Raw genomic sequence first — 24,899 nt, forward strand, 5'->3', positions numbered from 1 at the left:
GTAGCAATAATTTATAAGTAAAAGTCACACTTGAATATCTTTGTGGAGAATGTAGTCTGTGTGAGTTGTCTGGCACTGATAAAAACCCCAGGCCATCACTCATGAAATCTCACCCACCAAAAGCTTCCTTTGTACCCACTACTGCCTGTCCATGAAGCTCCTTGAAGTTTTCTTCCAGAAGCATAAAGGAAAAATGGTCCAATTTATGCTTTAACAGACAAAATATTTTGGTGTTCTGTAACAATGAATGAGAGTCTAACTGCTGTGTGAGCCCAGCTTGTGAAGAGACCTATGGAAAACTCAGGAAACTTAGAGTAAGGGTAAGTTAAAGCTTTTGAGAAAAGGAAAAAAAAAAAAAAAGTAATCTGAGTTAATGACTGATGGTCAGCCTTTGAATCACCTGAATCATATCCCCGTTTTAAATGAGAAGGGTGGATTTCCACAGGGTTAGTTCATGGATAAAGGAAGGGGCAAAGTCAGGCTTTTGCTAAAAAGTTAAAATAGTATGGAGACACTGTTTCTGTCAAGTCTTTGTCCAACTGATTTTGGCACTATTATTGCTTTGTTCTTTCATGCCACCAACATCACTTGTACTGCTGGCAGAAGTTTTCAGGACATATTTGAACAGGTCTGATGCTTTGTCACTGCAAATGTACTCAGCAAGTTGGTGAACAGGGACTTTTGTCGCTGTGTCCAAGTCCCAGGATGTACTACGGTGCTACTCTTGGTGTCTCAAAAAATAACAGCATTATAGGCTGAAAAAAACCCTATTTAGATGTTGGTAGTTGGACATGATTCAGATCAGTTTGGAGGAGACATTGCAGCTGTCTGCCTATGTGCAACTTTAATTTTTTCTTTGTTGGATTTGATAAGGGCTCAAGCTCTGTTGGCTGGGTCAACAATGCCAGGAGCAGGCTCACAGACGTGGAAATACGGACTTTACTCCTCGTGGTGTAGAGAGTTGCTGAACTTAGAGACTTTCTTGTATAATCTTTGATTGCTTTTGAATTGGTGTTGTGGAATACTTCTGCTAAATGGTTTCTGCAGCCATTTCCTGCCTATGCCAGTTGTGGGTTCCTGAGCGGGCTCACAGCATTGTCAGTCCAGCAAGCTGCTCTTACTGAAAAAGCCCCCCACCTGATTTTAGGTATTGGCTCCACAGACATATGCTCCTTGTAATTGAGCTTGCTGCCTAGGGAATCAAGTGTGGTATGAGATGACATCTTAAATCCTGGCTGTTGAAGCTAGAATGTATGTCTCCTTTATTTGCTCAGTTTAGATCACTGCCCAGCAGCACTTCATTGTGCTTTTAATTTAAAAAAATTGCTATTGCTAGCTGAAGTCTGGTTTATGTCCTGTTTTGTCTCTGGTTCTGTTGTCCTACAAATGGACTATATACTCCACAGGTATTCAAGTGAATTACGGACTGGCTGTGGACCTGGACGTGCTATGACCACATTTCCATAGTATCATGCCATAGCTGTTTAACCTGCAGCCCAGCCACCTGTGCCACTAGCCTGTCTTTTCTCCATCAAACCTCTAGTCTCCTTCATACCACACGTGCCTTCAGGCTAATCTGAATGCTCATAATACTGTCTGGGTGTTTTTGCTTCATCCTGGGTATCCCAAACTAAGCTCAGTTATGCAAAAGCTGGCTGTAAACAGCTAAGCTGAACACATGTGTAACACAATGTAGTTTCAGTTTCTTGCAACCTGAAGGACAGGAGGGTACAGAAGTGCTCTACTTATTTTTGGCTCTTTGGCATTAGGTTCTACTTGACAGGAATTTAAAACAGTGGGCAAAAGTGACAAAAACATAACTCTCTCTAGTGCACTTGCCATATACATTCTCATGAAAAACTAAAATACAAGTTAAATACATACTTATTTTATTCCAAGCTATAGAATAAGTGTATTTAGGCAGTTTTTCAAAGTGTATTGTACACTGCATGCACAATAAATCAGGTTAATAGCTTGACTTTTTTACAATTTGTGTTCAAAGAACTGTATGATAGGCAATGAGATCATGTTACTTATTGTCCATTTGGACCACATCCATTTTTGTCATAAAAAAATTTGGGAAACCCAAACCGATAAACGAAATGTATATTAAATGTCTTAATATGAGCATTTGCTCCAAGAAAGAAACTTTACATGCTATGTTCAATTTTTAAATCCCTCCCAATAGAGGATTTTAGACAATAAATTTAGAACGTGATTTCATTGCAGTATTACACTGAAGATTGGTGTAATAGTTTTCAAAATGATGTCACAGTTTCCAAATACAGATTTTGGAATCTTATGCTAGAAATCAAGGTAATAGTTTAGGGCCTGCACATCTAGCTTTAAAACTGTCTTGAAAGGATGACTTGTCAGTGTTGACAAGAACTTCTACCTGTGTGAAATATCTTATAAAGATAGCTTATGATTAGCAGGTCACCATCAAATAGTAACATTAAGAATATTCAAGTCTACATTTGTCAAGACTTATGCATGCAGTTTTGTCTCTTACACATTGCTTAGATGTGTGCACTAAATGTGTTGTGCCTCAAACACCAACAACTTGAAATTACACTATGTAAATATATACATATATGATGCTGTATATGTTTAGTACCAAGTAAATATAACTAGTCAAATGATACTAGACATATGTAGGACCATAGTTAAATTCCAATTAAGAAAAAAAGCAAGAAATTTTTTTTTTTTTCCTAACAGCATTTCACAGTAGAAGGAGGCAGTCCTTTCTCACTGAATTTTCCCCCTTCAGGATTTGTAAACATCATAGCTCGTATTCTATCAGTATAATAATTGAATATTTTATTCATAATCATAAGTAGCTAACCAACATGAATAAAGTTGTCATAACACGGTAGCACTTTCAGACAAAACAGGTATTTATTAAAAGAAACATTTATAAATATTTTGTCTTGCATTTTAAACTACATTTTCATAAATAACAATATTTAAAAGTGCTGAATATGGTAGGATAGTCAGCAATGCCACTGTAAACAGATTTGTTTTTCCACTTTGCAGATTTTTGTTTTAGATCCCATTTTGTCAAACACTACAACAGTTAAAATATTTGCATAGGGAATAGAGAATAGCCCTTTTAATCATCTCCTGAATTCTATATAAATTACAAAACCAAATGAGTTTAAGAAACAGTTTGTTAAATTGTTCATATATATATATATATATCCAAAAAAAGCACACAGGTTTCAAGTAAAAAGAATGACTAAAAAATTCCCCAAACCTGCTATCTGAAGCATGTTCAATAAATTAAGAAAATGAGAGGTAGTAAAAGAAAGGGAAAAAAATAAGCCCCAGAAGATAAACTAAGACCTGCATCCTCCCAGTTACGGTGTCACAGCAGACCTGCCTCGGCAACAGCAGCTCCCGCCAAAGCCGGCACCGGAGGCTGCCCGCAGGAAGTAACTGAGGGGTTGGAGCCAACTGTGTTCAGGCCAGATTCCACTCAAGGACACAACTGCCAGACCTTCCAGGCCAATCGAAAGCGATGGGCTTGTGCCATGTTTAGTCCTATGGAAGTGAGAAGAACCTTGCCTCCTAAGTCTTAGTATGGTTGTCAGTATTAAATATATATATATACACACACACACACATATATATATATATATATTTAACAAGTATTCAGAGCAATTTCTTGGTATATCTTTAGCAGTTTATGAGGGATGCTAACACTCGTTTTGCTTGTATATGATCGGTATGAAGATGGGTTTTTTTTAAGTTCCAAGTCACTGTCTCTTTAAACATCAAAATGTGTCCTGAAACTGGACATTCTTTGATAAAAAGGCCAAGCAAACACCTATTAAAAACACTATGGCAGCCTAGTGATGGGAGTACTGTGCTGCCTTAGCTCAGATTAAGGGCTCAGTACAGGAATCTTTACCCAGGAAAGATACCCATTGTGTTTCTGTAGGCATTTTGCTTGGGTAAGATCTGCAGGTTTAGAAGCCCTTGAAGTTTGGTTTAATATTACTCTCCAAACTCCTTGTTTTCAAGGAGTTGTTCAAAATCAATGAGGCTAGAAGCTAAGTCTTCTTTAACCCACCACCTCGTAAAACATTACTTCATTTAAAAACATTTTTACCAGATTTAGCTTTCCAAAAAAAAAAAATATCTTACAGAACAGATGCAGTTCATCAAAATGTTCTAAAATGCTCTAAAATGCTACATGTAGGCAATCTTTTATTAAATTTCTTTATTCAAAAAACTAAATTATCAAGCCTTTTGTGTTGTTTCTTATTTTTTTTCTTTTTTTCTCTGAAGTACATAACATTATACAACAGTGTTAGAACTGGATAGCCAGTCTTTAATAAATCAATTACAGTATCTGACATCTGAAATGTACATTGAAAATCTTTGTTTTTTTTAACAATTAAACAATATCAGCGCATAGATTGTGTCACCCAGAAATGGATCCCTTTAAGTGATTTGTGCTTTTTTTTTTTCTTCTTTTATTTTTCTTTTTCTTTGACATTGCAAACTCTGTAATGAAAATGCCACAGTTTTGGCAGTGAACAACCAGAGGAATCCTCCGCTTGATTTATTTTAAATAAACAGTGATAAATAGCTCTTTTTCTCTGTACAGAAATATTGGCTTCAAAAAGTCAGTGTATTGTACTCAGTAGAGCATGTAGAGTAATGCTACACCTTAAAAATTGGCTTTTTAGTTAGTGATGTTAAAAAATGCAAGCCTCTTTCTGGTTTGCTGCAATTGTTTCTATGTACCATAGGACTGTATTGCACAAAAGAAAGTTTTTAAATACAGATATAATTTATGTTATTGGATTAAATATTGCAACAACTAAGTGGTAAGTGAAGCAGTTTTACCTTGCACATGCAGTGTGAGGATACACAAGGAAACTGTTCATAAAACTACAAATACATCATTGCAATCTTGACTGCAATAGGGTGAAAGGAGTGTGAAACAAATGTATTTTGGCAAATCCATTTATCCCCTCCCACGCCATCTTGAGCAAGGAGGACCTTGGTAAAAATGTAGACAGAGACCATAATATGTATTTTTTTCTTCACAGTAGCCTGAGTAGTGCTAAACTGTAGTTCTCCAGGAACCCAGCTCCAGATGTTATTAAACTACTTTTCTTCCATCCCACCCACCCAAAGAAAAAAAAAACAAAAAAGTTATTTTGTGTGAAAATTAAGTTTCAGAAGTAGAGCCTGTAATACTTTCAACAAGAGACTTATAAATCTGAGAGTTCAAAAACCTTGGAAAAGAGTCTCTGTGCATCAAGGTGTATATCTGGAGCTGGGCATCTTCGTACATGTGAGGGCTGGGGTCCAACAAGTTTCTGTTGATCACTTCTCTCACACGGGAATCAAGACTAACCTGAAGAAGATGAGCACAGAATAATAAAACAACAACATTGGAAAAGCTGTAATATGCATCTGTTTCTCAGGGCTGCGTTGAACATATTGAGTTTATCAGTTATTCAAGTAATGCTCTGTGCTTCTTTCAGAACCATCACATAATTACTGTGTAATGCACTGAGTCCATCAACTCTATTTCAGTTTTCACTTGGTTGTTGTATCCATCTTAAGCTCTGTACAGTGAAATGCAGCCGTATAGCAGATTAAATGCAGTGCAAATGCAGTTTTCCAAAATATATTGTTTTACCTTAAAAAATAATTTGCTTATATTTAGAATTCTTTCTCTGAAATGAATGGTGAATTGACCCCATTCAGACAACTGTAGGTTTTTTTCCTGAGCATTTGTGGTGAAACTTTTTGAAGATTTTTATTCATCATTGTTATCTGGCTGCCCTAGAGATTTTTTTCCTGGTTTTTTTTGTTTGTTTTTTTTTTTTCACATACTATACTTGTTCTTTACAAATTACCCAGGGACTTTTTATCATTTTTATTGTGTTAATCTCCCCATTAATATTAACTATTTCAGATTTGTTCTTCTTGTCATGATTCTTTATTATCTGGTAATTCAGGAGATCATATATCCATATTGAAGTTGTTAGCAAGTTTCAGTTTTAGCTTCTCATTTACTCACCATTTGTGATGAACTCCTGTGCCTAGGCAGAAAAGGACAGAATTACAGAATTCACAGAATCACTAGGTTGGAAGAGACCTTCAAGATCATCGAGTCCAATCCAGCCCTAACAACTAAACCATGGCAGTGAGTGCCACATCCAATCTTTTTACAACATATCCAGGGATGGTGACTCCACCACCTCCCCAGGCAGACCACTTTTACCACTCTTTCCATGAAAAACAATTTCCTAATATCCAACCTGTATTTCCCTTGGCACAGCTTGAGGCTGTGTCCTCTCGTTCTGTCAGTTCCTGCCTGGAGAAAGAGACCGACCCCACCTGCCTACAGCCACCTTTCAGGGAGTTGTAGAGAGTGATGAGGTCACTCTGAGTCTCCTTTTCTCCAGGCTAAACAACCCCAGCTCCCTCAGCCGTTCCTCGCAGGGTTTGTGTTCCAGGCCCCTCACCAGCCTCGTTGCCTCCTCTGGACGTGCTCAAGGGTCTCAACGTCCTTCCCAAACTGAGGGCCCAGAACTGGACACAGCACTCCAGGTGTGGCCTCACCAGTGCCCAGTACAGGGGGAGAAATGACCTCCCTGCTCCTGCTGGCCACACCATTCCTGACACAGGCCAGGGGCCATTGGCCTTCTTGGCCACCAGGGCACACTGCTGGCTCATGTTCAGCTGCTGTCACCAGCACCCCCAGGTCCCTTTCTGCCTGGGCTCTGTCCAGCCACACCATCCCCAGACTGTAACACTGCAGGGAGTTATTGTGGCCAAAATGCAAGACTTGGCACTTCATCCTTAAATTTCATCCTATCAGACTTTACCCATCCATCCAACCATTCTGGGTCTCTCTGCAGAGCCCTCCCACCTCCCAACAGATCAACACACACTCCCAGCTTAGTGCTGTCCATAAATTTACAAATGAAAGACTCATTACCTTCACCCATGTCATCAGTAAAAATATTGAACAGGACTGGCCCCAGCACAGACCCCTGAGGGACACCACTGGTGACTGGTCAGACATATTATACTTGGGATAGACGCCCAGATGATTTTAGAATATCCTTTAGAAATTCAAGTGAATGTACAGTTTATCCACAAAATGCTCTAAAATCTAATAAATTAATATGTTCTGGATTAAATGAAATGGCAGTAGCAGCAAAGCCACTGAGACCAGCAAGGGTTTACTCAGCTAAGAAGAAAAGGGCTAAAATCCTGAGAAGATAAATGCCAAGAAGAGATCAGCTTAGATTTACACCAAATTGCAATCTGACCCTACTGCTCTGCAACCATACAAAGATATTAATACTCTCTGAAGGATTGACTTCAACCCTCAAAAGCTCCATGTATTAAGATACCTTGATACATGAAGGATGCTAACCAGGATGAAAACTCAGAATATGCTGGGATGTGTGAGCCTGTGCTTTCATACATGGTGAAGAGAAGTCTTTGAAATATGCTGGTGTGATATATGGTACAGTACCAAGAAGTAAATAGATATTTTCATTCTGTCTTCAGTACCAGCTGCAGAATTTGGCATTGTTGGTTTGTTGGAATATTGGAGTATGCTACTGACAAAACAGACAAGTGCTTTCTCATCCAGTATTTGCTGTCACTTGGTTATCAGCCACAAGGCACAACGATGACCAGAGGTGCTGCTCAGCCAGTGAATGTGGGCAGGAGTACAGTGCTGTGGTAGTTTTGAGTGGCTGTGTTGCAGCCATGTGTCTTCAGAATGTCTTTGAATAGATTTCAAGCTCAGACCATTGCATTTCTACAGCCCAGAAAGGACACAGTAAGATTGAAAGAATTCTCCCCCTGACACGCAGGCACAGACATTTATATCAACAAAAACAGTTTGTGCAGCTAATTGGTTCTTCAATATCAAACATAATAGCCAGGATAAAAAAACCTTCAAATTTGGCAGGATAGTGGAGTTTTGAGCCACTGAGCATAATAAAAGTTAATTGCACTTAGAGAATGCAAAAAACAAAATTAATTATGGAACTGTTAATTTGCATTGTATTTTTTAAGTGACTCACTAAAGCCAGATGGCAAAACTAGTTGGAATTACTAAAGGTATTTTCTTGCTAAACAGATGAATACAAAGTATCTGTTTACAACACTAAGACCTTCTGTTTCAAAAAATTTCTTTACTGAACAAGTCATGCTAAATATTTCAGTTCTTATGCCAAAAGGTAACATCTGGAAAAGGGATGGCTGGATGAACAAGAATTTTTCAGTTCCCATGCTGTTCTAATGCATTGCAAAGAGTTCTTGTTTGCATCCTAAGATTTCCAGTATGGGCAGGAGCAAATGGATTGATGAGATCTGTACACATCCAGTGCACCAAGTTTGTGAATAGCTTTGTTAAACTCTAAGTCAAACAATGCTTAGTGTTTCAATTTTAAATGCTGATTGGTCTTAGCTTATAAAGACAATTGAGCATTCATCACATACCTCTCTGGCAAAAATACTGTATTAGAAGAAAAACTTATTATTAGCTTGCTGTATTGGCAATCATATTTCACTCCAAAGAAAAAGTAGATACTATGGCACAAGATAAGATAATGGAGCTATAAATCACTTTTGGCTTCATTCATATGAATGAAGTTGCAAATTATTTCTGTGAAGAAGTGAAAGGCAGGAAGCAAGGTCCATAGTGAGCATAAATTAGCATAACTCCATTGAGTAGAAATTCAAATGCAATGCACTAAGACAGGGCAGAGAAGATAAGGTACATCATGGGGCCTAAGAAAAACTCTTCTATAGTGCTTATATATTTATATATCTCTTTGTATTATAAAACATGGTTTGATAGGGATGCTTTTTCTTTACTACAGGTAAAGATAATTTCAAAATTTGTCTATATTAAAAGATTGAATAAAATCTTATATAATTCCCTAGATATTATACATTTCATTAGATAAAGTATGTCGCTTCATTCTGGGACTCTCACATAGGAATAACTAGCGGAAATTCAGATTTGCTCCCTAGCAATTGTAGCAGCAGATAAATCTATAAAGATTCTGATTTAAGTTCCTTAATTTTGATGCTTTTTCTCCAGAAATCCATTTGCATTACTTACTTCCTCTCTCTGTCAGACATGTAGCACTACTAAGGAAGTAAACTTATTTCTCACCTTCTCTTACTGGAGTTTCTTGAGTCTTATAGAGAACTTGGATGTGTTGTGGCTGGTAATGCTAAACATCCCAGTGTCTGTGTCTTCTACTGTTTCTGTCCCTTCCTTTCCTGATTTAATATTCATACTAAGACTTATATCTGACAGACTTTCAGACTCTCACCTGGCAGTTCAGTGTATAATATTTCTGCTCTGAGATAACAGAAAATCCAAGTGTAACATTTACAGCTTTACCTCTTTCGGTGATAGTATCGAAATGTAATCTTCATATATAAGTCTTGCTTTTTCTTCAATAGCTTTCTTGTTCTGTTCCTTCTTTAGATCTTCACATGCAAGCCAGAAGAGCAGGTTCTCCTCACTATACTCCGTTCTAAGAAACTCTCTGAAAAGGTTCCTCCCAGCTGGTGTTTTCATCATCTTGTCAAAATTCTGAGCCCAAGACAAAATTTCATCTGCAGTAGGGTTTTGGCTGCAAAAGCAAATATCATTACAAATATGCTTCTATTTTTGTAACAGTGTTTTCATACATTCATCCAAAAATTCTTCTTTCAACTGCACTTTAGTCCAAAGTAAAAACTGGAAGCAACAAGGCTTCTGCAGTAACAGGGGAATTTAGTTTGCTCTTCACTTGTGCATTAATTATCCCAATAGCCCATTAAATGTGTTTAATTTTATGAGACATACACTTGACTTTTTACGAGTTTTCTGCTGTGTGTTCTTAGCCATGTGGCTCAAAGACAAAATCTCACAAGAGTGTTGAATTCCTGCCTCTGCAGTTAAAGGAGATTGCAGGAAGTTGGAAATAGACTCTTGTGAGGAGTTTAGATGACACCTGGTGTCCCTGCCTGCCTCTGATGGTGACAGTACACAATTTGGTTTAGGAAGAACAAGAAAAACAAAAAGCTCTTGGCAGCCAAAAGCATATTAATGAGGCCAAACAAAGTAGTAATTCAGAGAGATTTCAAATCAGCATATTTCTCTGTGCTTGTACCTAAGGGATGCTAAGCTTCCCTTTGTTTCATGCTATTGACCTGAGTGATGATCTTTTGTGATGGATTTTGCTGGAAAACTGGAAAGAGAAGAAATGGGGAAAAATCCTTCTTTCCATTTCCTGAAGGAAACTGTTTGTGGCTTTTACCAGTGGATGCACTGGGTAAGTGATCAGAAGACTTACTGGCGTCACTAATCCATTAATGTACCAATGAATAGCCTAAGAAAGTAATTTTCCAGATTACTTAACAATTACATATAGTTTCAAACTTAATTTTGAGCACTCACTCTCTCCTTCTTGATCCAACACAAGGGCCTTACTAGCTGTTGTCATTAACATCATTACCATGATGCACAGTAAGTGACATTTGTCTATATAATTTCTGTTAAAGTCAATTTATCAACTCCTACTCTGCGTGCAAGGAAGACTGGATGATAGGAAGCTATTTGTGATAAATCACAAATTGTTTAACTGCAAAGTAATTGTAGACTGAATGAAAAAGTTTTAACGCAGATTTTAGGGTGAACAGTCCTCTCAGGACTTTGCACTCTCTGTTGAGGAGAGGCAAAAGAGCCTGTTGAGGTGGATGGGGCTAACAAACAACCTGGCCTCCCTTATTGTCTGTTGGGAAGCTCTCTTCACTATCATATTTTGTAGAAATTTATGATAGTGTTCTCTCATAAAAGACTATGATTAGCAGTAAAGGCAATGAGTTTTTTGGGGTTGTTTTTACCATCATATATGTCCTTTAAAGTTTTAATTTCCTTTTTATGGGATTAGAGAATGCAGGGCCCCTGACAGATTACCATTTTTTCCCCGCACACTAAACAGGGGCCCAAGATTTAGATAGAAGGAAAAGCTCAGACTTACAGTGTGTTTAACCCAGTTCTCAAGGTATGTGTTGTTTTGGTTAATTCCAGTGAAACCATAGTTCAAGCTGTTTTATGAAAGGTTGCCATGTTAAAAATCTTGTAATGAAGTACACTTGTGACTATTATTTTTTCTTGTCTGGATAGACAGTAAAAATGCTCTCATGGGTAGCAGAGGCTTCTTACAGAGACCCATATATCAAACCATCCATGCACCTTCTATTTCTCCCCATGGTTCTTCCCCACAAATAAGAAACTGCAAATAAGCCTAACTTGTGAATTTCTTTGCTGTCATTTCATTGTCAGAAGAGATTTTACTTCCTCCTGTATAGAATTTTTTGGAGGAAAAGCAATTAAAAGGACAATCCCAAAGAATTAAACCCAAGACAGTTCTCAATGTTAAAGACAAAACACTTATTAGATAACAGTTTGAGCAACTTACCATTCTTCTATGACCTGGATACTCTCCAGTTTGGTAGTATGTGTTGGTCTTCCTGCATTGTCTCCTCTATCTTCATTCCTAACAGTGAGGCTGCAATGTAGTACAACACTTTATTTTGTCTAGAGAAAGTTAATTTAAAACAATGACTATAGTTATCCAAACTTTTAAAGGATATAGACCTATATAGGGTATTGTTTTTCACTCTTGTGTCTAAAATTTGGAGAAAATTTTTTATAATGTCTTTTCCCCTGAACTATGATGAATATTAATTTACAGTTGCTATTAGCACATGCAGTTTTTTATAAGCTCACAGTTTATCCACTGAAAGATGGGCAAATACTTAGAGGTCACTTTTGGAGTGATTTCACTTAGTTAACTGAGAACACTAGCAACAGTATGAGTAGGGGGGATATGAGTATCTGAACTGGATATTGATGGGGTTTTGATGCCCCACTGGTTCTGGATAATTTTTCAGTCTTTATGAATGTTCCCTTTTCTCTCTGCAAGATACAGTGGCAGTAGATGGCTCAGATACAGAAATTAGCATGTGGCAGCTCCTTATGATTTCCTCTTCTGACCTAAATTTGTTCTCCATTCCAAAAACTAAAACATACTGGCATCTGAGTAGAAAGGCATCCATTGCTCTCATATTACCACAAGCAAGGAAAAGAAAGACTTCCTTTATGCAAAGATGTTTTTAATGGGGTTTTTTGCTTATTTTTTTAACCGCTAACTAGAATAACTTATTTTTCTGCAAATATCTTTTTAATCAGATTAGCTGTAGTGGTAAAGACTTCCTCTGTGTGTGTTCTCTGTGAATCTTGTAGAACATGGGATTGCCAGCAAACACAAAATTCCCGATAACTACTGAAATAAAAAGTGTTTCAAGTGGCATAGATATTCATATGGAAAACCTGGTTCTGATAATTAAGCTTAAGAAGTGGAATGTAGTAAGGAGATGGAAATTTCCTTTCATCAGGTGTTCCTAATGTGTCTGGTTGAGAGAAAACAAGCAACCAAGCAAAAAATCCCCCCTTCAATCTCAAGAGCTCATATTTTGAATATTAAGTATTCGCCATATTGTGATGCTCTCAGTCACTCTAAGTGTTGCTACAAAAATATGTTTGTAGATTAAAGCTTCTTCCTCCCCCACTAGTCTAAATAACTCCTGCTCAGTTCTAAGAAGAAATCCCAGCTCTGAGACATCTTTAGCACAACTAATCTTTCTTTGTAGTTTCTCTGCATTTATGACTTTCTCCAACATTTTTTTCAAGCATTTGGCAGAGCTAATAGGTATTCTCAATTCCTCTTCTGAAAACTGGAAGTTTAAGCTCCCAGGTAAAACAGAGCACATACTAAGACTTAAACATTACAAAGACGTACACTTGCAAACGAAGCTCTTTGATACTGGTTGCTCCTTCACTTACCTGCCAAGACCTTAGTTCAGGCCCTTGGTCCTGCTTCCCCTGTTACAGCGTAGGAATGCAGCTCCAGTGCTGCTAAGGTTGTTAGGGTGTCATCAACTGCTGCAGGAGAAACAACACATCCTGAACTCTGGGATTGGCAGGTAAAAAGCCTTTCCATCTCCTCTGACCTGCTGTTCGTTAATTTACAGAGGGAGCACCCAGGAAAGACAGAAAGGAGTTCCATATACAGGAGGAGAAAAAAAAGGGACCATCCACTTTCTTTCTGTCTTGTAATCTTTAAGTCCAGACATGTAACTGCTTAGGGTCACCTTCCAACTGGCCAGAGTACAAAGTTGGAGTGAGGGAGAAGCGGGGAAGACACAAAGCTCTCCCTCCCTCCCTCCTTCCTTCCCTTCTTTGCAGTCCATAGGTAGAGCAGCATTTGTCTTCTCTGCTGGGTGCAGAGAACAGTGTCCTTTGGTTCCACAGAAGAGTAACACCATGAAAGGAGGAAACAGCTTGTGTAGGTTGCAAGTGCAATAGGGTGTTCGTTTGAGTTTGTCTAAAAGAGAACAAAGCTGCCTGTTTTCCTTCCTCCATCACATGAGCAGCAACTAAGCTCTACTGAGATCATGTACTTGTCAGGTACTAGACATTGAAGGTTTGGATGCAGAGTCTTACTGGAAGTAGAAAGTGACTCATCTGAGAGCAGTCAGTATACACTGCTAATTTAATTCGTTGTCTGGGATCAAATATCGTTTGCTTTGCTCATGCAATATCTCTGCTAGACTAGTATGCTAAAAGACCCTGCTAGACTAATATGATGGGTTGATGAAGGGGAAAGAATGGAATGGTGAATAAGAGAAATAGGAACAGAAGCAAGAAGGCTACTAACTTCATTGCAATGTTATTTTATCAAAGGATTAACTGATAGACAGTATGCACTTTTATTTTCTTTAAAAATCCCCAAAACAACAAAACAAACAATAAAAAGTTCAGACTTTTTGGGCCTGAAAAATAGTATGCAGTTTTCTGGTATCTATACCATAGTGACAATGCAAGGTACACTCTTGGCCCTGATTCCTTCATCTCACCATTCATAACTGGAGTTTAATGGCTGAAATTAATCAGAGGACTCTCCAAAGACAGAGGCGTCACACTGGGTTGGAACACATTTTTGTATTACATTTAAAACAGTGATACTTTTGTAATGCATCTTGGCCTAAATTCTGCATTATGTTTCCTGTGACCAAACTAGCACTACATTTCAACTTTTATTTATCTACATCATTCAAGGCTAGAGATCCATCAGATATGTTACTTTTGATATATTTTTCCTGTGAATGAAACCATCATTTTTATACTGAAGTATGTTCAATTCAGGCATGTTCTGTTTTCACTCAAGGAACTGGTTCATGATCTCTTAGAAAAAGAATTAAATATTTAAGCATTTTTGACTGCAAAGCTAGTTTGAAAGCAGCCTTTAAGTAACTGATCACAATAACATATTGCTACCTTTTAACTTGAAACAACAACACTGCACTGCTTGTTCCTATGTTGCTATATTCAGCTGAAAACACCCTGACTGTTCACATTTCTCCGGGGAATTCAAGCAGTCTGCAGCAGCAAAGGTGTTCTGCATACCTGGAGCTGATGTCTTTGATACATTAATCCATCATTGAAGCTAGCTGATTGTGTCAGAAGGATTATGCTGTACAGTCCAATACTTACAGACTAAAACTAACAGGCTAAAGAGTAACAAAATTATCTTAGTTAAGGCTTTAAGAAAAGGAAATTGCTGATACACCTTATCAAAAAGTAGTTAAATGAAAGGGAGGTGCACTAGAGACATCTGATGTGAACTAACATCTTTGATGCTATTATTATTTATTAGTTGGAATACACCCAGCAGATTACCCATGATAAAGGCACAACAAAACTCCTAATGCCTTAAAAATTGAGAGTTTGGGATGTCTAAAGGCATATATGTTTAAATGGAAATCACTAGCATGAGTTTGTTCTCTGTTCATATGGAAAGTTTGTTCTGCCCACTTCTATGCTGATTTTATTGCTCTGGAGAGTACAGTAAAAAATACTTCAGTGGCTTGAACTCGATGTACCTTTCAAATATATCTTAGGTTCCTGACTGCTACAAAACCAATAAGTTTCTTGAACTACTGCAACGGTATAATTATGAGTAATTTCTTGTTGGAGTGAAGGTATTTCTCTTTTGCAACTTCCCACGCTTTATAAGTAAAAAATGTAATGATCAGGGACTAGCTGAAGAGATATAAATATTGAACAAATGACCAAAAATAAAGGTGAGTGTGTCCAGGTTTCTAGCTGATGTGTTTTTGGGGGTATTGCTGGGATTTAAAGAACTTATCTTTATTTATTTAGCTATTATTTGGCTGTTAATATTCAAGTTAAGCAATTAAGTAATTGTTCTGTTAAGTAATTACGTAGCTAAATCAGTAGTGAAGTACCCTGTTGAATGAGAAGATAAAAAAGCCAAGGCACTTGTACAGAATCATCAAGAGTTGAACTAATTTAAGAGCAAGTATCTCACTGATTCTTCCTTCACGTGTTTCCAGCTGATGATTTTAGCATTTTTGTAAGTTGCATCCCTACTGCTGCACTTACCTTCTACTGCCATGAAGAAACTGAAGGTAATTTAGAGTGTGGACCTGATCTTTCATTCTCTGTATATCCAGGAAACAAATGGTATTTAATTGGTTCGCAAGAGCCATGTTCTCATGTACCAGTCACCTAAATCTGGTGAATCAGTGAAATTACTCTTTTCACTTTGGCAAGAAAACCATGATATTGTGAGAGGTGCCAAGATTAATATACTGCCCATATATGGCTGACACCAGGTACTATTCATTCAGGCATTTTCTCTGTTATGTGCCTCATATGCAGTATATCATCACAGTATTTTGTGATTATGTCTGGCACTGAAGGTAATGTGACTATTAAAACCTCTTGCCTTAATGGTGTATTTTGAACTGCCATGGAGATGAGTAGAAATCAAAGTGGGACACTGTGAACTAGTTTCATAGGATATTTGACTGGCCATTTAGGAGATCTGTGCTCAGTTTCTACTTTTTGGCTGAAATTTGTAGTCTTCTGGGCAGTGACTGCATTTTAGGCTGGACCTGTTTATGTCACACAGTTGGGCCATGAGCCCTCAAGCCACAATTGTAACAAAAAAAAAATCTTTATTCTAGGCCAAAGGTCACATCAATTGTTCATACATAATCTGAAGGTAGATTTTTTTTTTTTCACATGAAAATCAATATTCAGATTCTCTGGATAACAGATGGTCTGACAGTTTTCCTTCACTTTGATTAACCCTTTGAAAGAATATATCTCACTGGCACTGCACTTCACCCTATCCCACTCCCAGAATTTTTTATTGTCATCAGATCAAGACACATAATATTTTTTAGCTTTCTTTAAAAACCTACCACAACTCTCTTCCCACAAAAGACCTCAAGAGATCAAGATTTATTATTTTAAAATTACAGTGGTAGATGATGTAAAATTACTATTCCCCGAAAGTCTTGAAAAACACAATTTACCAAATTTACAAAACAGATTCAGATAGGAAGTATCTTTTCACTTCTGATTGGAAGAGGAAAAGTCTTTAAGCAAATTACTAGACATGAAAAAATGAACATATGTTTAGTGCATTTTCCTGAAATGAGGGGAAAGTGGTTTTGAAAACTTAGTGCTGGTGCCCATCTTTGTCTCAATCTTTTGCAGCTGGGTAAGTACCTTCACTCTGCAATTCAAAATGGGCGTGTTCTTGCTCATCTCCATGTTCTCCTATTTCTTTACTTAAAAGACAATTGGCTTAAAACATGCTATATGAAAAAATATATCTTTCAGGTTTTATTTCAGATGCAAAAAACCTGCATGCTAGTATCTTTCATTTTGATTGTAGTTCAATCTGATCAAACTGTCTTCAATACTGCGGTTCAACATTCAGTCACTGAAAAATCAATTGTTTGCACAATTCTATTCAGAAGCTCACTCCCAAATGCTGAGACATGCTCTGTTATTTCAAAGATGTGGTCCCAATATCCCATATGCTGTATGATAATGGAAAAGACAACTATGCTGGGATTGTTTAATTTCTTTTATGAAACCTGATTTAACTTATGACTCAAAATCGTTTTGTAAGCTCATTTTTTTCTGACAGCTGGAATATTTAAGCTTGATATCACTGAATACTAGTCAGGACCATGTTTGTTTATGCACAGAGGAGAATGATGATTTTGTTACACTGTGCAAAGCAATAATAATGAAAAATAACTGCAATATTATTGTGATCCATTCATAAAGAACACTACAGCTATATTAATTTCAAATCACTGTCTTCTATCTCCCTTTTAATGTCACAAAAATAGATATCAATGAGAATGAAATGTTAAATGAACAATATTATCCAAGGATAGCTCTTTTTTGTAACCTGAGTAAAGGGTAAAAAACTTGCTTCTATTAAAATTAAGAAAAGAATTCATTTTTTTTTGTTACATTAAGTGAATGATATCCAGAATGACTATTCTGAGAAAAACTAGACCTAGAATCATTCTTTTTATGAAGAGGTGATGCCTTTTATTAGACATTTTCACAGGCTCAGATAAACTTGCAATACATCCTTCAAGTTCCTGGCTGTATCAGGGAGAAAGGGGTTATGTCCTTGTAAGAATAGCAAGACAGACTAAAGCTCTACAACTCTTCCAGTAGCATCAGTCTTTTCAAAACATCAGCCAAGTCTGTGGCAATAAATGAATTCTACAGTGGCGGCTTGCATGGATGCCTGGAGATCTGCAAGGCAAACATAAGTGATGTGTAGTGAACTTGTAATTCCCATATGTCTGCCTTGGTAGTCTCTGAGAGATTTTGAAAGGAAATGGTGGTCAAAAACCTATTGAATAATCTGCTTAAACTGATCAGAATATGGTCTTAACTCAGTCAGCAGAACATATTTTTTTTTACAAATAAGAAACAGATCAAAAGAATGTGAATTTTTTTTTTTGTCATTAGTGTCAATCCTAGTTCTTTAACGAGATAATGATTTACAGCTCTTCACTGAATTCAATAAAGAAATGTAGGATGTAAAATTTTATATTGAAAACAAGTTGAAATTTACTGAAAAATAGCTACATCCTACTCTGTGTAAAAAAAATTAATTTTCTTGTGCTTAAAACTAAATGATGAGATTGTATTTAGCAGACTGACATAGGAGAGCAGTCTGTTGGGGGAAAGCCAACAATTACCATAAGGCTATAATCAGCCCACTTGGCAGTGTCCACTGAAACTATAAACTCCTTTCAAAAAGTCCAGCTACCTGTGGTGCTGTGTTTTCTGAGTGCCAGAGTTACATTTGCCTTAGGTGATAAGATGGTGCAAGAGGAATGTATGATCCAAACTATTTTTAAAAGAAAAAAACAAACAAGCATAGACTCAAACATGGACAAGGCTGTTTTAAGGTGGAAAAAAATGTGTTTGCAAATTGAATTTATAAACTTGACATCAGATTCTGTGAGTCTTTCCTCATTTAACTAAAAACCCAATCATTTTTTTTTACTTTTTAAAAATGCAAGTGTTTGCAAGTTAACCATCCTAGAGATTTTATATTACAGCTAAATTTCTCCAGTATTTCAAAGCATCAGGTGAGGGATAGAACATGGAGTCACAAACCTCGCAGCTCTTTGTTCAGCTTACAGTGTGGTCTCATTGTTTTAGCATACAAGAACTGCAGTAGTAACTGGCCTGTTTTTTTCTTTTTTCTCATAGATCACAAAAAGTTAGATAAAACAAAATAAGTGGTTTGTCTCTTCCAATGGCTAGAAAACCTACAATTTTTTACTTTCCAATTTTTCTTTGCTGCATTTTCCCTCTTGATTCAATTTATGCTGTAGTGTGCATAGTGTTGCAGTTCATATTTTACCCCCTTTTTCATCTCTGTTTAAAGAGCACACAGCTGAGAAATAGTCTGTGACAGACAGCTGGGCACTTCTATGTGCCATGAATGTGATTTCAAAGAAAAAGCTTAGGATCCTCTGCTCAGGATCCAGTGATATTAAATGCAGGCAGACTTCTGGCTCCTATATGCACCTTTCTGCATACCATAAATCCTGTGGGCCAAGTGGGAGTGCAAGGTGTAAATGTTTTGGTCTGATTTTTCCTACCCAGGATGGATGCAGAAGCTGTTTCATAGGCCCTTCTACCAGTGTTTTATGGAGAATGCAGCTGAACTGAGTTTGTCTTTTGCATAGATTTGACAGTTAAAATTAATTTATTTCTGAATTGGGTTTCTAACAAAATAGTGTTTGTGGAAAAGTTTAATGACATTTCATAACTGCTTTTGATAGTTCTAAAAATAATTATAATTACAATTTGAAATTAAATAATCAGTTGTCTTGGTTTTATTCATTGTTAGTTACCATTATTCTTTATACTCTTTTGTGAGTAATTCTAGTTAATATAATAAAAGAATAGATTTAAATGAAATATTGTGCTTAACTTTAAGAAGCTCTTTAGAAAAATTATGTTCTGTCATAGCAGATGATGGATTTCTTTTCCAGTAGGCTTGCTGATTACAAGAGAAGAGATTTTCTATTAAGAAAACAGCTCATCAGGAAATCCAGCAGTTATAACTCTTAACTTCATGACACATGGAGTATTTATTAAGGCCTCGTCTCTCAGAGTCCTGCAAACAGCATCTCCATTTTTCACTCAAAATCATGTTTATACTAAGAGCTGTGGAGAGAAGTGCGAAGAACAATGCCTTATGCAGCATTAAAATCCCAAAGCACAGCAAAAGCTGCATTTTTATTTTGTATTTGAAGTATCCTTGCTTCCCTCAAACAGTCTTGAGATTTCTAGAAGAGTAGCATTGACAGTATGTTTGTGGAGTGTGTGGACACAGGAATAGAGACGTAGTCAAAACCCCTTGTGCCTACAGATGGGTATCTTGGCCCATTTACTGTCTTATTTCTGACACCAATACTGTAGCAGCAATCCAGGGCGACTGAAAGAATCACTGCCCATTCTCCTGTGTTTGTTCTTTACTGCTGCTCTTGCAGTGGTATTTTCAACTTTTCTATGTGAAGGAATTACTTTTAGCTCTTTAAGATATTTAAGAGTTCAGAAGGAAATGCTCTTTAAAATACTTCAGATGAATAGGGTCCTACCTTTCTTGTGCAAACCTGGACTAAGTTCTGTGAGTTCTTTTGTTCAAAGGTTTACGATAAGGTCAGATTATCTATGTTGAGAGCTGTGAACTTTTCCATGAAAAGAAAGATACTTCTCAGTTCATTTTAGATTGTATCTTTCTGCCATACTTTTCATGTGGGGGAGAATGGGTTTAATTTCTTACTGTTTTTCAGTTGTTCTGCTTTCTTAATAGTGTGCAGCATCCAGCCTAATTGGACAAAAGTTAATATAGATTCAACTGTAAACCATAAAAGAAAAAGAAGATTGGTGGAAATCACAGTTTAAGATATCTGGAGCACCTCAGGCTATTAAGGTCTAGTCAGTTAAGATGTTTAGCTCTGTCCTGATAATATTATGTTGTGCTATTCCCCAGTTTGTGTAGAGGCAGAATTGAACCCAAATGATCTACTGCTTAAGAGCATAATCATCCCTTTGTTAATGGGAAGTCTTGGCCAAGCTTTTGGAGTTTGTATAAGATCATTATATAAGGTTATTAAATTACATCCCACATGGCACCATGCAGATCATCCTTACCGAAATATGAGTGCTAAACTAAAGTAAATCATAGAGGGATGTGCTCAGTAAAGCAAGTACTTAAAAGGTTTTAGCAAATCTGCAGTGTTTCACTCTCTTCCCTTTCCTATATATTTAATATTTTAGAATGGAATAGATATAAAAACTGGCAACCTCTTCTCTTCTTAAGGGACAGCCAGGTTAACAGTCTATTTATAAAGCCATGAGTTTTCCTTATGTATTTTCCATCAAAGTTGAAAATAGTGTACGTTTGGCAAACAAATTCTCAAATTTGGCCAAACTACATTTTTCTTTTGGACCCCATGTAAAATTTGAAAGCAAAACCTTGTAGAAATAAAAACCCACATGTCAATACATCTTCCATCATAGATTGATATTTGCAATGTGATCTTTGATGTAATTTTTATATTGATTCTTTCGTCTTCTAGAAAATGTTCAGAAGTGTATTGGTAATGGAAAACTAATCTGCTGGAAAACTCTTGATAAAAGGGATGTCCTCCTAAAATACTCACAGAAATGTTTTGTAAACATTTAAGATCTGAGTTTCAGTGTTAAAACTGAGTTCAATGCACTGAATGTAGCGTTTCCTGATGTTGAGAGGGAACCTCCTGTGTTACAGCTTGTTTTCCTTGCCTCTGGTGTCATGTCACTGGGCACCATGGAAAGGACCATGGCTCCATCTTATTTGTTCACTCACTTGAGGTTACTTATACATACTGATAAGATCTTTCAGAGCCTTCTCTTCTCCAAGTGGAACCATGTCAGGTCTCTCAGCCTTTCCTCACAGGGGAGTAGCTCCAGTCCTTTATTCATTTTAGAGGTCCTTTGTTGGAATCTGCAGTATACCCAGGGCTATCACAATGAAGAGCCCAGAATTGGATATAGTGCTCCAAGTGTGGTCAGTAGTGCCACAAACAACATTTAAAAATAAACTGCAATTGAGGAATAAATATTTTGGGGGGCTACTTAAAAAATGCAATTATATTTACATTTCGGGATGACTTCAGAGTGGAGAGAACTGTTCTCAAGGTCAATGCAGGTTAAATGTTATGTGAAAGAAATGTTATGTTATGTTATGTTATGTTATGTTATGTTATGTTATGTTATGTTATGTTATGTTATGTTATGTTATGTTATGTTATGTTATGTTATGTTATGTTATGTTATGTTGTGTTATGGCCCTTTTAATGGACAGCCTTTCTGAAGGTGTTGTTTTCTTCCTCTGCTCTTGTGTGACTTATTTTATCTTCCTACCTGCAGATATTGCAGCTCAGCAGGAGCTCAAAGGCAGATGGAAACTACCAGTGTGCACTGTACTTGAACTTCTTAAATAAAGGACAATATCTCCCTCAAACTTAGACTAGCACAGAGCAAAATTTGTAACTATGCAAGACAGGAAAGAATTAGTGATTTAAATCAATCACACTTTCCTAAATTCTTCTTTTCCTTACAACATTTTGTTCTTCTGAAAATCTGTAAGGAAATATACTTTCTTCTAGATTTTACCTTAAAGAAGTTATATTAATTTTACATAATGATAGTCACAACACAAGTAATTACAACTTTTGTAAACTGTTAGTCCTTTTTAGGATATTTTTTTGAGATTTTTGTTCTCATATGTGGAATGTAATTTCTGTAAAGGTAAGAAACTCAAGGCTTGGCAAAGTTTATTTACCAATGATTTCTAGTGCAGTTACTCTAGCTTTTTTCCATTAGTTTAGAGATGGTTTCTGCTTTAGGCAATATTCAGCTCAAGGATGTATTTCTTTTGTCAGGTCACCCAACAGATCACTATTCTGGCTGTCAGTTTCATTCTTTCCTTCAGAATAATATTACCATTCATATTCCATCTTGTATGATGGATACATTTAATTACTAGACAATCTGCAGTGTCCTTACTCCTGGCTACAACTATTTTCCAAGCAATTCCTTCATATATTTGAGACAATTAAAAGTGACAGTTCTGTACTGTTCAAATAAATGGAAATTGTATCCCTTCAAAGGGTAGCTACATGAATAAAAACCCTCCAAAACAAGCAAGCAAGCCTAATGGTCTCAACTAATTCTAATAAATGAGCCTAGTCTCAGTTTCTGTAGTGGCTTTTTCTTTAATATTCTTGGTTTTCAAATATTAAAGTAGGAGCAACAGTAAAGAATTGAGCTTGAATAGGGTCACTACTTTGGTAATGTTGATAGATTCCATGGATTTAGATGTAGTTTTTAAATGGGAAGGGATGCCTGGAAACATTCATACTAAATTCACATTTTTATTTTCATAAGGTGTTGCAGAGCAATCCAGTTAAAGAGAGCTTTAGGAAATTTCAAAGGATAGTTCCCGATATGATGATTTTGAACACCATATTTTGTGAAATGAGCCCAGACTAAACTAGTTTATGCTTATCCACATCACAGTCAAGTGAGATGGGGGATCTCCCCCTTTACATTCTTCCAGATAACAAACAGGATTGAGACCCTCTGTGTATATTACGGACATCTGTTTTGTTAGTACTGGTTTCCAAATTTTGTTAGACCCTAAACTGGGAAGCACTTTCAGCATGGATGTCAACAAGAACTGAAATTACCCATTCCTTCATAATGGATGCTCAGCATCTGCCATTATCCAGCCCTCAACCAGATATTTCAGAAGAACCAGAGCTGCCATCTAGGCAAATATATGTGCTATGGAATTTTTAAGGGTGACTAGACAAGACTCATATCTCCTTTGCCTTTCTCACTAGCATAATGAATGTCTGACCCACTTTTCTAGTGAGAGGATCTCCATTTAATACGTGCTTCCTACTAGACGTCCAGACTAATCTCCATGAAATATTCTCATTTTTTCTCTTCAAAGCACTAGACATTTATTCCTGTTTCAACTGGCGTTTTGAACTGATTTGGAATTATGCACGGTTAAAAAATAAACATATGCAAGATGGAAATTCTGCTGCTGACAGATTTTAGTAGCCTAATTCTTTTCCCTTTTGGTTCGGAACTACAAGGTGTATTTATTCTTGCAGATAAAACGGTCTGGGAGAGTTCTGAGGTTGACTGGCACCACATAGCCCCAGTCCACTAAAGTCCATACCCAAAACAGGGTTTCTGCACCTGCCACAGGCCATTGGCTGAGACTTTGGCACTGGCCAAATCTCTGCTAAGGAGTTAACGCTAACAATTTACTGTACAGGCTGACCCTAGCCCATCTGACCCTGGCCCTAAGTTTTGCTTAGTGGTATAGACACTGTCAGTGTGTTTAATTTGGAAAAGGGTGTTTTGTTATTGTTTTTGCATGTTGAATATTAAAGTTTTTATTATTCCACAATGAATAAAATTAAAAGGTTTGCAAGGGGACTTTGGCACCTTTAAAATGTTACCATCTATCAACACTTCTTACTTCAGGTGATGTTTTGATCTCAGACCCATTGTGACCTTTCACGTACTTCTCTGTTTATGTAGTTTTCCACGGACTTAATGCATCTTTGTGTAAATATCTAATTGCAAATTTGTCATAAGAAAACCTAAAGCAGCCCAAACCCTGTCAAGGGAGATTTCAAAGGCTCCAAACTCCTAATACCTGTGAATCACAGCATAAGCTGGACTCAGACAACCTCAGCACTCTTTTTTTTTTTTCTTTTCTCCAAAGCAACAGTCAAGCTGTGCTCCGGTGACAGAAAATCTGTCATGACATTACAAGTCTTCCTCCAGCCAGTGTTCCACAGACACTAAGCTGAACAGCATTTTGGTGCAGGCAGGTGGGAAATGGGTATGAGGAGTGAGGGAGAGCCAAGATGCTGATGCTCTTAAGCAATCCATCTCTTAAACAGCCTCAGAGGAGGTATCAAGCTGCTTTTCACCAGTGGAAGTGATTCTGCTACTTCTTTCTCTCCCTCCAGTCTCCTCAAGAGCAGCTGTCCCTGAATACACTCGAGTGCTGTGCCAGGACAGAATCAAGATCATTTTATAAAGTTAACTAGATTTAGCCTGCTCTCTCCTTCTATGGAACTAGTGTTGGTGTCTTTTGCACCACTGAATTAGAATGAGCCTTGTGTAATCCCAAATCCCCTCTGAGCATGTATTTATTCTTCAATTTAGAAGAACTGCAGTTCTGATTTTTTTTTTTACTGTAATTTTCTTTATAGAGATGTTTACTTAAAGTAGGACTATTTTATGCAGTTAGACTGATCAGGGGTTTGTATCTTATTAGTACTACACACAAAAGAATCTGCATTTCATTTGTGAATCTTCTGAAACATTT

The 24,899-nt window shown here is 37.0% G+C and overlaps 1 protein-coding gene across 1 annotated transcript in view; it reads right to left on the bottom strand.

Moving 5' to 3' along the window:
- Window positions 1–4,274: 4,274 nt before the first annotated feature.
- RGS17 (regulator of G protein signaling 17) overlaps window positions 4,275–24,899 on the bottom strand; it is a 29,155-nt gene continuing 8,530 nt past the window's right edge. Inside the window, exons 2-4 of the mRNA XM_058835545.1 lie at window positions 11,478–11,567; window positions 9,410–9,644; window positions 4,275–5,374 (exon numbers count right to left, since the gene is read on the bottom strand). Of these exons, the coding sequence (XP_058691528.1) occupies window positions 5,186–5,374; window positions 9,410–9,644; window positions 11,478–11,567 (514 nt within the window). The 3' untranslated portion in view covers window positions 4,275–5,185. The remainder of the gene's footprint in view (window positions 5,375–9,409; window positions 9,645–11,477; window positions 11,568–24,899) is intronic.

This window comes from Poecile atricapillus, chromosome 3 (assembly GCF_030490865.1).
Source record: "Poecile atricapillus isolate bPoeAtr1 chromosome 3, bPoeAtr1.hap1, whole genome shotgun sequence".
NCBI lineage: Eukaryota > Metazoa > Chordata > Aves > Passeriformes > Paridae > Poecile > Poecile atricapillus.